General features: G+C 45.7%; 1 protein-coding gene across 1 annotated transcript in view; it reads right to left on the bottom strand.

Moving 5' to 3' along the window:
• Positions 1–4,067: 4,067 nt before the first annotated feature.
• FGF18 (fibroblast growth factor 18) overlaps positions 4,068–16,485 on the bottom strand; it is a 31,261-nt gene continuing 18,843 nt past the window's right edge. The window contains exons 3-4 of the mRNA XM_036749747.1: positions 13,672–13,778; positions 4,068–4,374 (exon numbers count right to left, since the gene is read on the bottom strand). Coding sequence (XP_036605642.1) covers positions 4,108–4,374; positions 13,672–13,778 — 374 coding nt within the window. The 3' untranslated portion in view covers positions 4,068–4,107. The remainder of the gene's footprint in view (positions 4,375–13,671; positions 13,779–16,485) is intronic.

Below are 16,485 nucleotides of genomic sequence, written 5' to 3'. Positions count from 1 at the left end.
AAGACAAAATTCTCTAGGAAAATTTAAGGAGGAAGAGATCATTTTTAGCTATTAGGTGTGGGTGGTGGATGAAGAAAGGCTTCATAGACAAGGTGGGCCTTCAAGGAGAAGGACCTCACCCCAAAAGACAGGAAGATAGATTGCTTTATGGGCACACAGCGGACCATCTACAGGGAGTCAGAAGAGGCAAGGACAGCATCAGGTAGTAGTATGGAATAGGAAGTGTATATTTAAAAAAGGAATATGTAACAAGGCTAGAAAGGTTTTTATTTTATCTAAGAGGCAACATGGAGTTCCTCAAAGTGCCACAATGTGATAGAACCCTACGCTGGGAAGATGCCTCTGATAAACTGTGGGGGCTGGCCTGGAAAGGGAAGGGGCCAGAGGGCAGGGAGACAAGTTAGGTGGCTACTTGAATAGTCCACGTGAGACATGATGAGGAACCGTGCTAGAGTAGGGACAGTGGATTGAAGAAGAGGCCATGGATGGAAGAGATCTGACAACTGATTAATTGGCTGGGAAGGATGGGGGTCAAAAAGCAAGACAAAAGAAGTCTGAGATTTTTGAGTTTGGATCTACCTGATATACAATAAGCAAAACTTATCTTAAAATCGGGGTGTTCAGCCACACACTGTTTAACTCCTCATCCCTTTAAACCATTGTTCCCGATGGCATTAACAATCTTCAATAATTTGGCCTTTTGGCTTTAGGCTTTGGATAGGACATGCCTTACTAGGCCAAGTTAAAACAGCAGACATGCCATTTGCTTAGTACAGTGCTTGAAATAGAAAGTATTATTGGCTGTAGTTTCTACCTCTCCCAATTGTCTGCTAGGCTGTGTAAACCAGTCTTTTGAGGAAAAGACTAGATGAGGTACTAAGACAGTGTGTGTAACAAGAAAGAAAAGGTAGGTGACAGCCAAACTGTCCAAGTCCTCAAATGCTAGGATAAGGAGTTTCTATTTTACCGTTTAGATAATTGGTAAAAACTGGAGGTCTCTGAGTGGAAAAGAAGGGGTTACATGGTCAGGCATCTGGATTTTTCCAGCAGTTATGTGTGAAGGATGCTGTAGCACCAGCCCTTAGGAAAACAGGCCCTGGAATGTGCGATATGTTTTTACCTGCTTATAGAATCCAGACCCGTTGTGGATCTGAAATCATTTTTAGCCACATCTCCCAAGAAGCGAATCATCTGATTTGATTATCAGGGTTTTATTCCACTTATATGTATAACCATGGAAAAGAACTCAAGCCATTGAGGTAAAAATGTGGGTTAATACAAGCAGGTGAATTGGAACTGACTAAATGAGTAGATGAAAAGAATATTAATGATTTCAATGGAAACAAAATTTAGGATTTTCATTCCAGAGCTGGAAGGATTCTCCATTTAGCTCAACTTAGTCATGACTAAGGTCCCGGGAGGTTTATTTAGTTTTGGAGGCAGTTGGGGTTAAGTGACTTGCCCGGGTCACACTGCTAATAAGTGTTTGAGGTTGGATTTGAACTGAGGTCCTCCTGACTCCAGGGCCCATGCTCTATCCACTGAGCCACCTACTTGCCCCCAGGGAAGTTTAAATGGATTGCCTCAAGATCACCCAGGTAGTAAGCACTGGAGGTTAGAATCAAACCAACATCTCTTGACTCCAGAGACTATTGGCTGTACTGTACTGCTTTATTGATGTCAACCTAGAGGGAGATCTTTCCTGGTATGCCCTGGACATCTGCCTTTGGCTCTGTCCCATTCCACATTTTAATCAATGATTGGGACAAAGGCATAGATAGCCTGCTTATCAAATGACACAGACTGGAAAGGACAGCTAACAAACTGGATTACAACCAATATTCCCCCTCCTCCCACCATCACTACTAATATTATATATATATATATATATGCATATGTATATATACATACACACATTATTTCAGGCTAGAAGAATGAGCTGAATCTAATAAAATGAAATTTAATAAGGATGAACATGATGAGGTCCAAAAAATGAACTACACAAGTATGGGGTGGGAGAGATGGAGCTGGACCACAGTTGGCATGGCATTTTTATGGGCTACAAGCTCCCTGTGAGTCAACTGTGTAATGTGGAACCAACAATGCTAAAGCTGCCTTCATGTGAATAGAGCACAGCCAGGAGGAAGGTGATAGGCTCATTGTCCTCTGCCCTAGTCAGACAGATGGGAGCGTGGAGTTTGTTTCAGGGCACCATGTTTTAGGAAGAATTTTGACAAACTGATCTGCGTCTAGAGGGCTACGGGATAGGGAGGGGATTAGAAAATGTCTCTGGGCATAAATGGGAAGAATTGGGGATTGTTTAGCCTTGAGAAGAGAAGGGGTGCTTAGGGAGACAAGATTGTCTTCAAATATCTGATGGGCTATCATGCAGAAGAATCAGTCGGCCAATAAGCTATGAGCCAGGCACTAGGGAGGAGACTTGTTTTCCCAGAGGTCAGAACTGGGTGCCTGATGGCTGGCAGAGACACAGATTAAAGTCTGATGTAAGGAAGAAGTATGGAACTCTGTTAATTGTACTTCTACTCCAGGGCACACCCAATACATACAGAGCAGTCATTTGGCGTTCTGATCCTTTTTGTAATACATTTAAAATGTGAAGAAGAAAAAAAACAGCCAGGAAAACCAGTCTCTGTCCTCTTCCCCACCATCCTCACATGTTTCTCCCTTAGTCAGGGTACAGATACTCAACTGCCCATTTCAAGATTTGAGAGCAGCTCATACAAGTCAAGAAACCAGAATTCAGAGCTAGAAGGGACCCTATGGCTTCTCCCTCACTTTACAGAATGTCAAAGTGATTTGCCAGGATTCAAAATTAATACTCTTTCCACTTTTATCAGATGAGGTTCAGAACCCCATCCTCTCAGAACTATACCAGTTTCCATAACTTATTCCAGTCTTCTTACCATGGCTGGGGGTGAAATGGGAGTAGAGGCAGAAGAGGGAGGGTAGAGACAGGTTATATAAGTCAGGAGAGTTTCTAAGAGAGTAATCCTTCTCTGCCATATACACACAAACACCATCCCACCCCCCCCCCCCGCCCCAGCTCCTTCCTCCAGGCTCCCGAGGGCTCACTTCTATGATCCAAGAGCTGGGTATGTTTAGAGATACCTGTTCCCAATCTGATACCTGCATCGGGCACAGGGTCAAAGAAAGGATCAAAGCAGCAGGACATCTATCCAAACCAAATGCTGTATAGGTCACAGAATGAGAATAAGTTGGCCAACCCCAGCCTCCCAGAGCCACGCACCACGTCATCTTAGATAATTTGTTGTTTGTTTTTAATTGTTGAGGCAGTAATACTTGGTTCATGGAACTGCAATATACAGAGAGGTGAAATAAATAGCTTATATATATATAATATATATATAATATAGCTGGTTTTAAAATATTCCCTTATCATTGGTGTACTAGGTCATCTGAGTCACTGAATGTAATTAGCAGCATTCTCCAGAACTGAGAGCGATGCAGGGTCACGGAGCTAGGACGGAGCCGTCTGTCGTCAGAAGGTCGATGCGCTGAGAACTCCAAGGACACGCCATCCCCGCGCGGTGTCGCCATCTTGTCTCTATGCAGCTTGCAGCAGACAATAAATAAATGACTGCAAACCAGAGATTTTTGTTTGATGGAAGGGTGGGACAAGGATGGGGAGAGGAGAAGGGTAGTCTGTGGAGTGTGTGTTTGTTTTTTGAGGAGGGGGTGGGGGTGTTTTTTTTTTCCAGTAACTTTGGAAAAAAAGGACTTTGGTTTCCCTTGCTTGTTGGTTCCTTTAATAAAGTTCTCTGGGGGACCAGCTTAAAGTTGTCTGTTCCGAAAGAGAAATGAGCACCCAGTCCACTTAAGTTAGATAAGTCTTTTGTTGTGGGTGGTTTCAAGTCAACACTAAATCCTTATCGCTTCCCCTAGCGTTTGGGTTCAGTTTTTTTTTCTTTTAAACACAATGTACAAAAATAGAACTTCTTTCCTTATTTTAATGTAAAAATATTTCTCTGATGCAGTTTTTGTGTGTGTGTGTGTGTCGGTGTGTGTGTGTCGGTGTGTGTGGCTTATGGTTGCACCATCCTGGTGGGGCTGGTGGGGCTGGCTGCTCTAGCCAGGGTGCGTGGGCCGGATGCGCCTTGTCCGCTTGGTCACCGTCGTATACTTGAAGGGCTTCTGCAACTCAGCTTGGCCCTTGGGGTAGCGCTTCATAAAGTGGACATCCTGCTGATTCTCCCGAGTCTTGGGGCCCTTCCTCGGTCGCCCCTTCTTGGTGAAGCCCACATACCAGCCTGTGTACTTGGCAGACATCAGTGCTGTGTAATTGTTCTCCAGGACCTTCTCAATGAAGACGCACTCTTTGCTGGTGCCATCAGGCTGCAAAGAAGGGAAAAAAGAAATAAAGAGAGGTAAGAAAAGAGTGGACAAGGTCCTATACACTCCTCCCCTGCCCTCTGTCTGCTGCAGCCAGACGGGTCTCCTTCCTGTCCTCTCAAGCTGCCTGGGCATGCAGATGCTATCTCCCTTCCCTCCCACCTCCAACTAATGTAAAAACTCTCCCCTTTTCTTCTCTAAAGGGACAAACTCTACCCATCACTCAAGGCCCAGTTCAAATCTCACCCCTACATAAAGATTTTTCCAATCACTCCAGGCCACAGGGATACCTCCTACCTCTGAACTCCTGTAACGCCTTCATTTCACTCTCTCATCTCCTAAGGCTCTTGTCCTGTGTCTCTTCTCCCTTTCATAGATTAAGTCCTAGAAAAAGCAGTCTAATACTCTCAAATTGCATCCATTTCCTCACCTCCCCCACTCATTTCTCAATCCCTTCAAATCTGGCTTCCCATCTCACTCTTAACTGAAAGGCTCTTTCCAAAGTCATCACGAATTTATTAACTTGGATTCTTTTCTCATTTTTCATTCTACTATAACCTAACTGTAGCTCTTGATGTTGTCCATCACTGGTTAGACTTGGACATAATCTCTGCCCTTGGCTTCCATGACACCAGTTTCTTGGTTCTCGTCCTACCTGTGTGATCACTCCTCAGCCTTCTTTCACCAGCTAAATGTGGGTGTTCCCCCAAGGGAAAGCCCCAAGGACTCTTTTCTCCTTCTTCTCTACACTTTATTCACTGGTGAGTTCATCAAGCCCCAGGGATTCAATTATCATCTCTCTTCAGATGACTCCCAAACTTATACAGTCCTAAATTTCTCTCCTGAACTTGGGACCCACATTATCAACTGCTTACTGAACACCTCCACCTGGATGTCCCTTAGGTATCCGAAACTCAATGTGTTTAAAACTCTGTACACTTCCCCTCAAACCCATCCATCTGCCAAGCTTGCCTTTGGTAACGACACCTTTTAAAGTTTCACATCCGTGGAGTTGTCCTCAACCCTTCCTGACTCCTCAGCCCTACATCCAATCAGGTGCCAAGTCTTTTCGATAATCCCACCTCTACGACATCTCGTTTCTGTCCCCTCTCCACTCACAAGCCTGTCCCCCAATTCGGGCTCTTACTACCCCTCATTCAGACTACTGCAATAGCCTCCTAATTGATACTCATGACTCCGAACCCCTATCCAATTCATTCTCCACACAGATGCCAAATTAATATTTATAATTTAAAACACAGATGTGACCACGTTTCATACCACCCCCCCCCAAAAAAAAAACCTTCAATGACTCTCTATTGCCTCTAGGATAAAATATAAACTACTAAACCTAGCATTTTAACCAATCTAGCTCTCCTTACCCTTCCAGTGTTATTTCATATTATTCCCTTTCCCATATTCCCTCAAAGTGGCCCATACATGACATTGTATCTCTCACTTCCTTTGGACAAATAGTCATCTATGTCTAGAATTCTCTCCCTCCCTCTTCTGCTTCATCAAATCCCTAGTTTTCTTTAAAACACAGTCCAGGTACCACCTCCTACATGAGGCCTTTCCTGATACATTGTCCCCCATCCCCCTAGGTTTTAATGTTCTCCTCTCCTGAAACTCCTCTGTACTTATTTTTGTCAATACGCTGGATTCCCAAGTAGAACATAGGTTTCTTGAGAACACAGTTTCATTTTTCGTCTTTTTACTTCTAGCGCTAAAATAGTGATTTGTACATAGTAGGCAGCTAGATGGTGGGGTGCATAGAGCGTCGGACCTGGAACCTGGAAGACCTGCGTTTGAATCCGTCCTCAGACACTTACTAGCTGGGCGAGCCACCTAACCTCCCTCTGCCTCACATTCCTCACCTGCAATATGGGGATAATGACAGCATCTTCTCATGGTTGTCCTGGGGATCAGATGAGATATCTGGAAAGTGCTTAGCACAGGGAGCTTAATTTCCACTTATCCCTTTCCTTCCTTCCTTCACATCCAATACCTGATCCAATGCACCTTCTACCAACTACTGCTTCTCGTTTATTATCCTATTTTAATTCAGTTTTTGAAAATAATACACGTGTACGAAGGCAGCCCTTCAGTCTCCTAACATTTCTTTGCATCCCATAAGCTTAGCTCATGCATTGACTGACTAGACGTTTGTCAGACTCCTGCCACATGCACATACATGATGCAAGGATGACGAGGATGCTGTCCTGCTCTCATGGAATTTACGGTCTAGCGTACTGTAACACGTGGCACACATTAGGAGATCGATGAACATCTGCTCGGTGTTCTGCTCACCTCCCTCTTTCCTACGACTTCTCTCTGTTCTGTTCAGGCTAACTATTGCCAATCCCTAAGGATTTACTGAAGTAAAGATCAAGTAAGATAATATATGTAAAGTTCTTCATAAACTTTAAAGTGCTATACAAACGGACAGAATGCAGGGACCGGAATTCAAATCCGGCCTCGGACCCTTACAAGTTGTATGACACTGAGCAGTCATTTAACCTCTATTTGCCTCAGGCTCCCCATCTGTAAAACGGGAGTAGTAATAGCCCCTACCTCCCCTGGTTGCTATGAGGATCAAATGAGGTATCTGTAAAGCACTTAACACAGTGCTTGGCACACAGTAAGCATTATAGAAACATTAGTTATTACTACTACTACTACTACTACTACCACCACCATCATTATAGACCTCTGTCCTTGAGTACCAGCTCCAAGGTGGAATAGGACCCACCCAGCCAAGGTCTCCTTACCTCAACTCCCATGCTTTTTCCTCAATGCCCACATGCACCTGGGGTCCATAGGTCTGGCCCAGTCCCCCCCTCTCAAATCCTCCCATTGGATCTGCTCCTTTGACAACTTCTCTAAATCCTCCCTGCTTCTCTTTCTCTCTCTCCTACCCTTATTTCTCTCCATTTCCCCCATTTTCTCGGTCCCCTCTCTCTCTCATCCTCCCGACATCTTAGCCTTTACAGGGGCTCCATTGTTTTTTTAATACACTGCACCCAAAGACTCCAAATATGCCACATGACCCTCTAGGTGGGGCTAGAAAAGAGTAATCGAGGGGGTTTGGAAACAACAGAATGGCCATTTAAGGCCAACCAGGGTTTTTTCCAAGTGACTTTTATGATCACTCCCTGGGTCTGGGCTGCCTCTGGCCTCATTCTAGCTATTGGAAACAATTCACTAGATTATAAGCTCCTTGAGGACAGGGACTCTTTTTGTATCTCCAACATTTAGCACATAGTAGGCACTTAATAAGGTTTATTGAATTGAGATGCCACACAATCTGTCTGGCAAGGAAAGAAGGGGATCTGTAGGAAGGAAGAGCCCCAACTTTTCATCTAACAGGCCTGCCCTGACCCTATTCTCCCAGCAGAAAGGGCCTTAAATCTCCCTTTTCCAGAAATCCTAGTCAGCCCATTAGGGGCCTCTGCACAGCCCTGACAGAGATCATTGCAAGGTCGAAAAAAACACAAATCCCAGGCTGGAAGGACATATTAATATTGCTTGGGTTTCCAAGAGCTTCTCCAAACTTAGCCAGAACATACTCCTCGTTATGGACCAATTCTCAGCCAAGTTGGAAATCTCAAGGTCGGTCTGTTTTTTTTGTTTTTTGGGGTTTTTTTTAGATTAAGTAGAGAGTTCCAACCTTTTGTTTGAAGTGGGAAACTGTAGAGTTTTTTTTTCCCTTTCAGGTTTTCATAACTTACTGATGACTCCAAGAATTTCTCCCAAATGCTTCCAGTAACATTCACCTTTGAGTTGAGAATGAGCATGGGTACTTCAGAGTGCCGAACTTTTTGAAAACTTATAAACAAATACAAAATGCTCTTCCAAGATCAAGTGTTTCATGGAAATTGCTGAGAGTTCAGGGAGTATGTGGTAGGGGATGTTTGTATGCATGCGTGTCCCTCTGTGTGAGTGTTTGCATTCAGTAGGAGGAAAAGAAACTGGGAAAGAAGTTGGCCATTGTAGAGGGAGCTTTCACAGAGGACTCAGGAGGTAAATAATAATGACCCACATTCAAAGGTACCCAGATTCTTGGGGATGCATTAAATGTTAGAAGGAAGAATATGGATATTAAGATCCCAAGGGACATCACATATGACCTAAGGCCAAACAATTCGGTCACTCAGGAAAATGTCAGTGGTGTTAAATAACCTAAGGAAAGGCCAAGAAGTTCAAAATTTAAAAAAAAAATTACCAATTCCTGCTTCCATTAACCATACTAAAGGAAAAGGGAGAGATACTGACTAGATTCTGGAAGAAGAAAGGTCTGGAGCCTTGTCATCAGTTCTTTTCTCTCGCATTGCTTAACTGAATTCCTATTCATCCACTTAAAACTCATCTCAAAATCCCCCGTCTCCAAAAAGCTTCCTTTGATATATTCTCATTCTCCCTCCTCTTTCTCTCTCTCTTCCTCTCCATCTCCTCTCCTCCCACATACCACCTCAACCTGATTCAATAACAACCTTCCCCGACACACGGACCCTTCTTTGAGTGTGCCTCCTATAGCATTCTGTTTTGTTGTATAGGTCTTTCTAACACCAAGAGTGGAGCTGGCAGTGCCTGGCAGACCCCACATCCCTCCCTCCCAAGGGTAGTCCTCTCCAGAACAGGGACGGGGGCTTCAGAGTGCTCTAGTCAAAGCTGTCACATTGTGCTCTTGGTGGGTTACTGGCCCACTGGAGGTTGTGAGCCTTCAATTAATCAATAAACATTGATTAAGCTCTGACTACCTGCCAGGCACTGTACTAAGTGCTGGGCAAACAAAAAGAGTTTGTAAAAAACCATCCCTGCCCTCAAGGAGCTGACAATCACTTCTCAGTTTATCAAGAAACACCTATAAACCATAGAGAGCAGAATTCTCTGGCATCCAAAATAGGAGATTATAAAACGTGTCACGTATTTCACTGCCTGTTGACATGTTGCACCCTTAAGAGGCTATCTAGCTTTCCTACCCTTAGTTCTGTCTCTAGTCTGCCCTCAAGTCCCTCACCATGCTCATTTCTCTTCTACTGAGTTTTCCCCCCAGGAGCGATGGAAGCCAAATCTTCTCCAATAAATGCAGGCTCACAGGCAGCCCCCAGTTTACCTCCTGCAATGGAAAAGGAGCTGCACTCAGATGGGGCTTATGAGACCCAGGGTGAAGTCCCAGCTTAGATGCTCACTAGATAGCTGACTCTAGGCAAGACAGCCTCAGTTTCCTCTTGTGTAAACCAGAGTTTATCAATAATATCTGCTCCACTGACTTCAGAAGGATGGTTTGAGGGAAGCACTCAACGGAAATAAGAGGTGTTGTTATAAAGCAGTCCTGAAGAAGCCTCATTGGTTCCTTCACCAGCACAAATAGGGCAGAGAGGTCAGGCCCAGGTGTGCCCCTCAGATTTGTCTCTCCCTTTTCACTGCTTCAGCCACCACCCCAGCACGGAACACGGTGACTGCTCGATGAGACCACTGCCAGCAGCCAGCTCCTCCCTCACAGCCGCCAGAGAATCTCTCTCAATGACTTGTTTGTTCCCTTTCTAAGGTTCATATATTTGAAGCTACAAGAATCAAAGCTAAACTCAGCCTAGAAGCTGCTCCTTCCACAAACTTTAGACTAAAAATTTAAAACAGTTACGGACTTCCCAGAATATCTGGCCAGAGGCTCTCATTTTCTCCAATCTCAGCTCTTGTTACCCCCCACTTCCCTTCCTCCGGTCAGGTCAAAATCTATCCTTCCCTTCCCACCCCACCTCCATCCCTCACTTCTCCTATTTCTCCTCTGCCATTCCCCAGTCTTGTCCTGCCCTCTCTCTACCTCTACCCAGGCCATTCATCCTCCATGCCCAAAACACGCTTCTTTCCTCACATACACAGTTCAGAAAACCTCTCTTTCCTCAAGTCTGCCTAAGCTGCCTACACTAAATATATATATATATATATATATATATACATACACACACATACATGCATATATCTATTACTGTATATATATAGTACTATATATGTAAATGTATATACACACACATATCTAATACACAATATTGACACATATTGCTACATATCTGTAACTACTGCTGCTCCTCCAGTTTTGCAGCTCACTTTCAATTTCTACTTTGCTGTTCTCATTCATCACTGAATCATATTTAGATATGTATATGTCTTATTCCTCCCCTCCCCTTGTCAGACTGGAAGCTCACTGAAGGCAGGGAGTCTATAATTTTCATTTTCATATTCTTGGACCTAACATAGGGCCTTGCCCATAGAAAGTGCTTAAGAAATGTTTATTCGACAATTTAAATGAACTTGTTGTAATGTTAAGAGCACTGGATTTGAACGCAGGTCTTATATTCCACAAGGAAGGATAAGGCATGTATCCAAATAAGTATGATGCAAGTTGAGCTACGGATTGGTTAAAAAAAAAAAAGGCATTTTCAGGGATTTTTCTTCCTCCCTTCCTTGGGTCTCAGGCACCTCACCTGTAAAACTGGGGAGGTTGAACTGGTAATTTCCTAAAGTTCTTTCCAGCCCTAAACCCCATAATCCTTTGGGATCTTTCCTTTGTCCTTACTCATTCTACCTGGCTTCAAACTTATTGGGGTTCACATCACACACTCTAGATTATCTTATCCGTGAGGAAAGAAGCCTTTAGGAGGCAGCCGGAGTGGTATGGGATGGAGGGAGGTTTCTTCACAGGGCAAGACCAAGACAGGTGAATTTTTGGAGGATGACTCATTGGCTGAGAGTCAACATCATGCTACTGAAGATTCTGCCAGGAGCTGGAAGAGGTGACCCAGGAGGGGAAAGTTGGGGGAAGAGACTAATGAAGAGAAGGAGAGAAGCTAAAATGGAAGAGGACCCCGTCTGGGAGGAGGAGAGGAGGTTAGGAGAGAGAGAGGTACCTCTGAGGGGTGGAGGGATGAGGGGTGGGAAGGGAACAGTGATCCAAAGTAGGTGCCAGCTGTACAGTCACCAATATTAACGAACAGGAGAGAGGGTGAGAATGCAGGAAACAGAAGACGGGCTCCCGTGGAAGGGGTGAGTCAGCCAGTCAGGCGGGAGGGGTTCAGCCTGGCGGGACTGGGGCTGCTCTTTTGACCCCGTGGATGGCTAGCCTTGGCTGGAATGGAGCTGTACAGGACTTGAGAGCAGCTCCTGCCTGGCCAGGTCCCATAACCGTCCCTGTTGGGTCTAGCTCTTTGTAGGTGATCATGAGAAACAAACAAAAAAAATTATTATAATAAAATAAAAAGTACTAAACTCAAAGCAGGTTTGTGCCTGGGAAGCATCCCAAGATGCTGAGTGGGAAGGAGAACAAAGCAGGAGTAAGGGATTATGCAGGGCAAAGCAACAGGAAACAATTGGAGGAGAGACACAGTCACCACCCCCAGCATCCCTCGGGAGTTCCTCCAGTGGCTGTGGGACCAACTGGGGCTAGGTCCCCAGGAAACTTGGGCCACCATGATCTACTATACCCCTTAGTTTAGAGAAGTACCCCTCCTCTGACCCCCCCCCACACCCAGCCACAAAAACAGTGGAAACTGGATCACTAATTAAAAACACTCTCTTTAGCATCAAGAAGACTTACTATGATTTTTTTGCTCTTGAGAAGCTAATGTGGGCAATGTGTCTGGAATCTTTTCCTTCCAAATACAGTATTGTACAAAGCTAGTGAGGATCCTTCCCTCCTCCCCCTGGCTCTGGCCTCCTGCCTGCTACACATTTGTCATCCACCTACACCTACTCTATCAGGACTGTGAGGGGACCCCAGGGGCTAGGGGGGTTAGTCCAGCATCCCCTGAATGTGTTAAGACCCACTGCTGGGCAAAAGCATTACCACCTAACCATTCAAAGGCTCTCACTGCCCTTGGAGATGTGTGGCTGGAGACCCAGACAAGTGCTTCAGATCTCCTCCCCCCAAAAAAACTACTGGAGGCCTCTTGAGTCACAGGATCACATAACTGGGAGCGAGGAGAAGCTTTCAGACTTCATCTAGCCTTAACCTCTTCATTTTTGAGGCCCAAGAAAGTACAATTTGCCTGGGGTCACAGAGGTGGTGTTTGCCATAGCGGCTATATGGGTTTAGCATCTGGTTCTCCTGTCTTCAGATCCAGTGCTCACACCTTCCCAATCTATATTCTAGAAGTGTATCTTCTAGAATCCAGCTCCAGAACCCCTGCTCCTAAACCAGGAGGTGCCAGGATGGGGAAAAAAGGGTCCAAGGTGGGAGGGGGTGTCTTAACAGTGCATGTGCCCAGGGAAGGATGACTTCACTCAACATGTAACCATCGGCACTAAGAGGTTGCCAGAGAAACCAGATTGTTAACAAAATAATAAATAATATTTTTCAAAAATATTCCCTTTTCCTCTCCCTCATAAAATGAAAAACACAATAGAACATTTTTTTTGGCTGGGGGGAGGGGGGGGGTGGACACAAAAGCTCACCACCATCAGTAAAACCCCAGTGTGCTAACCCAGCAAACTTTCTCCCTAGTCACTTTGCTCAAAATAATTTCTTTCATTTCACTATCGTGCAGGGATCCTGCCACTGACCGGTAATAAAATCTCCCTGTAATGTTAGAATCACGAGGCCCCAGTGCCAATGTAGACATTCGGACTGCATTGTTCTGCAGTCCCACCATGGTTATTAAAACAAGCACTGAGCCTCTCACCTGCAGAAGCTCCCTCTCACAATCTAAGTGAAAAAGGAGGCCAAGTCACCTATCCTAGTCCTGACTAGAAACTCCCTTACTTTGGAAGGGGACAGCCCATTGGTCAGCCAGGTGGCGTCATAAATAGAGCCCTGGATTTGAAGTCAAGAAGAGCCGAGTTCAAATGCATCCTCAGACACTACTGGCTAGTAACCCTAGGGAAGTCACCTCTCTGACCCCAGTCTCCTCATTCGTAAAACGGGATAATAAGAGGATTTATCTCCCAGAGTTGTTGGGAGAATCAAATTAAACAATATGTGCAAAACCCTTAAAGTCCTATATAATTGTGAGTTATTTATCATCTTTATCATCATCATCGTTGTCGTCATCGTCATCACCATCTTGCTCAGAGCCGCCAACAAACCAGTCCTAATCAGTAACAAACCCTGGCCAAGGTGTCCAGCTTTACAGTTTGGGGCAACGCCACAGATGATAGAGACAAGGCAGTGAGAATTCCCCACTCCCCGCGCCCTGCTTTTCATTTGGGGCTGACAGGCAGGGTCCTGGACACACCATTGTGGTTTCACAGTCATCGCTCCGAGGTGATGCTCAAGTTACAAATGAATTAATAGGAAACACTTACCTTGCCCACGAGCTTGCCTTTCCTATTCATGCAAAGGTAGAAATCTGTCTCCTTGCCTTTGATCCGGACTTGACTGCCAAATGTGTCTGTTTCCACTAGAAGCTGAGCTTAGAAAGGGAGGGGGAGAAAGGGCATTTTTTACCAGGCTGTAGGAACACTGAGGAGAGAGATCCTGACCAGGTAGTTCTTGTTCCCCTCCCTGTCCCTGTCCCTCTTTCCTTCCCCCACCCCCCTTTCCAGGATTCCCCAGTGGGAAGGGGATGGGAGAGGAAGGGTCCAATGTGGAATCTCAGGAAAAGCATAATTCCAGCAATGCCCCCAACACCGCTACTATTTATGAATCACAGAGGGAGAGGCCCAATCCTTGGCCTCTTCCCCATGGTCCCCACCCTCTAGAGAATGGGGTCCGGGGCTTCTCCCCCCATCCCCAACTGAAGCAACTAAAGCTAATTCAAAAAGCTGGCTTGATCGGCTCCTCAGAGATGAACGGCAGCACCCAGTCCTCTCTGCTTCCTCCTGACTCCAGTAATTCTTTCTGGAGGAGTGAGGAGGGTGGGAGGGAGGGTAGATGTATGAATAAATAAATCAGGGCCGCCGAGAACAGGAGAACGGATGGACTTCAGGGATAGATACACACAGGCACACACCTTGCCCTCCCTACGCATCGTCAGAACAGCTGGAACAGGCCCCCCAGGGAGAACATCTGGAAGCTGGAGCACCTGCTAGTGCCCCCCTCCTTTTTCCCCTCCCGAGGCCCTAATGGCCAGGCCAGGGCCACGGGGAAGGGAAAGGGTGGGAGAAGGGAAACATGAGGACCCTGGAGGGAGGAAATGGGGTGGGGCTGTTCCGGAACAAGGAGTTACCCCACCCCGAGTCAGTCCCTGAAGCTCTGTGGTCACTAAGATCATGAGTCCCAATGACCACATTCAAAGCCAAGACCTAATAAATAACCTGAGGGGGCAAGGGAGAGAAAGCCTGCTCTCTGATCGCCTGGGACCCTGATCCAAAGTGAGCAGTGAAGTGACAGTCACAGAGGTATCGAGAGAATGGAGTGAGAGGGAGGGCAGGAAGGGAAGGGTGTTCGGGGCTGACTACAACAGGGCTTGAAGCAGGTCTGGGGCCTGGGAATCCAGAGGGTGAGTGCTCTGAGCCCATACCCTCCTGAGCCTGTCTAAACTTTACCTTTCTTCCCTCCTCTGGCCCTTCTGCCTCCTCTCCCGTTTTCTCTAGTAGCTGTCCTTTCTCCATACTGCCCTCTCCCATCTCTTGTCATCCCTCTTCTGTTCCCTTGCCTTCACACTTCATCTGCCCAAAGAAATTTCATTTCAGTGATAAGTAACTTGCTTTTCCTTAAATCACTGCCTTGCATTCCTGAGTGCAGTATCCTTGGAGCTATAGCAAATGGACCACATTGCCCCTAAAACACACCGGGGATGAATAATATCCAGTCTGATTTTAATAAAAACACGCACACGCACATACACACCTTAGGAGATGCCAGTGCCCTGCTGTGAAAATTAAAACCATCTGGAACTCGTGATTTCCAATAATTAATCTAGCCCTACTTTGACACCACCACTAATTAAAATCCGATACCCTCCTTTACACACATATACACACATACACACACACACATACACACACAGAATTTACATAAAATTCAAAGATCTAATGAGAAAGTAGCAGTTCCAGAAACAAGTGGAACCTCATTCTGCCTTCTTCCCTTCCTCCAATACTCCAAGGGTCATGGACATCCAGGAAAACTCACAGTAAAACAGGCTAAAAGTTCTGACCCCTTAACCTCCTCCATTCTATTTCCTCTCCGAAGGCCCCCATCCCTGAGGTTATAGGACCAAATCTTCTCTGCTCCATCCCTGAGGTTATAGGACCAAATCTTCCAAAGTCACTGAGAACTGTCTAGCCTCTTCCCCCAGCCCCACCCCTGGTCCCCGGGCCCAGGACATCTGACTCAGTCCAGGTGCCAAATAGAGGGGACGTGGTAAGGGGAAGGGAGAAGTGCCAGCCATGACTCTTACGCAGGAGGGTCTTCCTGTTCACTGGAAAGGGGGTCTGGAAAGGGGACTTCTGATTAAAATCCAGAGTAAGCTGGGGAAAACCTAGCCTGAGAGATCTCAGCATTTAAGTCAGAATCAGCTAACTCAGTTATTATTGTTTAAAATTCCTTAATGACTACATAGTCCAACATATTTTCCTAAAATGAAAAAGAAAGAGGTGTGTTGGGGGAGGAGAGGGGTTGGAGGGTTTTCAGCTGCTGTTCCTAGCCCAGACACCTAGACCATTCACCCTGAAGCCGATGAGCTCTCCATGGATAGACAAAAACATTTCACATACCCACATTACACTGCATGTACGGAACCCTGGACTGGGAGCTGGACGTTCTAGGCTTTAGTCTCAGCTCCACCCACTCCGTAGCTATGTGATTATCTTGGAGGCATCATGGAGGAGTGGGGGAATGCTATATTTGGAATCAGAAGACCTGGGTTCAAATCCTAACTCTGCCTATGTGACCTTGGGCAAGTCAAATCAACAAGCACTTATTAAGTGCTTACTATACCCTAGGCACTGTGCTAGCCGCTCATACTCTATGGGCTTCGGTTTCCTCCTTTGTAAAATGAGAGCGTTGTGTTAAATGATCTCCAAGATCCCTGTCACTTCTAAAATTTGGCTTTTTTTTTTCAGTTGAACATAAGGAACAACCTCCCGAGAGGTGGGGCCATCCAGAAGGGGAATGGGGACTGCTCCAGAAGGGAGTGGGGCCTTAAAGCAGGGGTGGGCTAACCACCTGTAGAGGGA

Source organism: Trichosurus vulpecula, chromosome 3, assembly GCF_011100635.1.
Source record: "Trichosurus vulpecula isolate mTriVul1 chromosome 3, mTriVul1.pri, whole genome shotgun sequence".
In the NCBI taxonomy this organism is placed as follows: domain Eukaryota; kingdom Metazoa; phylum Chordata; class Mammalia; order Diprotodontia; family Phalangeridae; genus Trichosurus; species Trichosurus vulpecula.
This window is presented reverse-complemented; position numbering and strand designations above follow the sequence as displayed.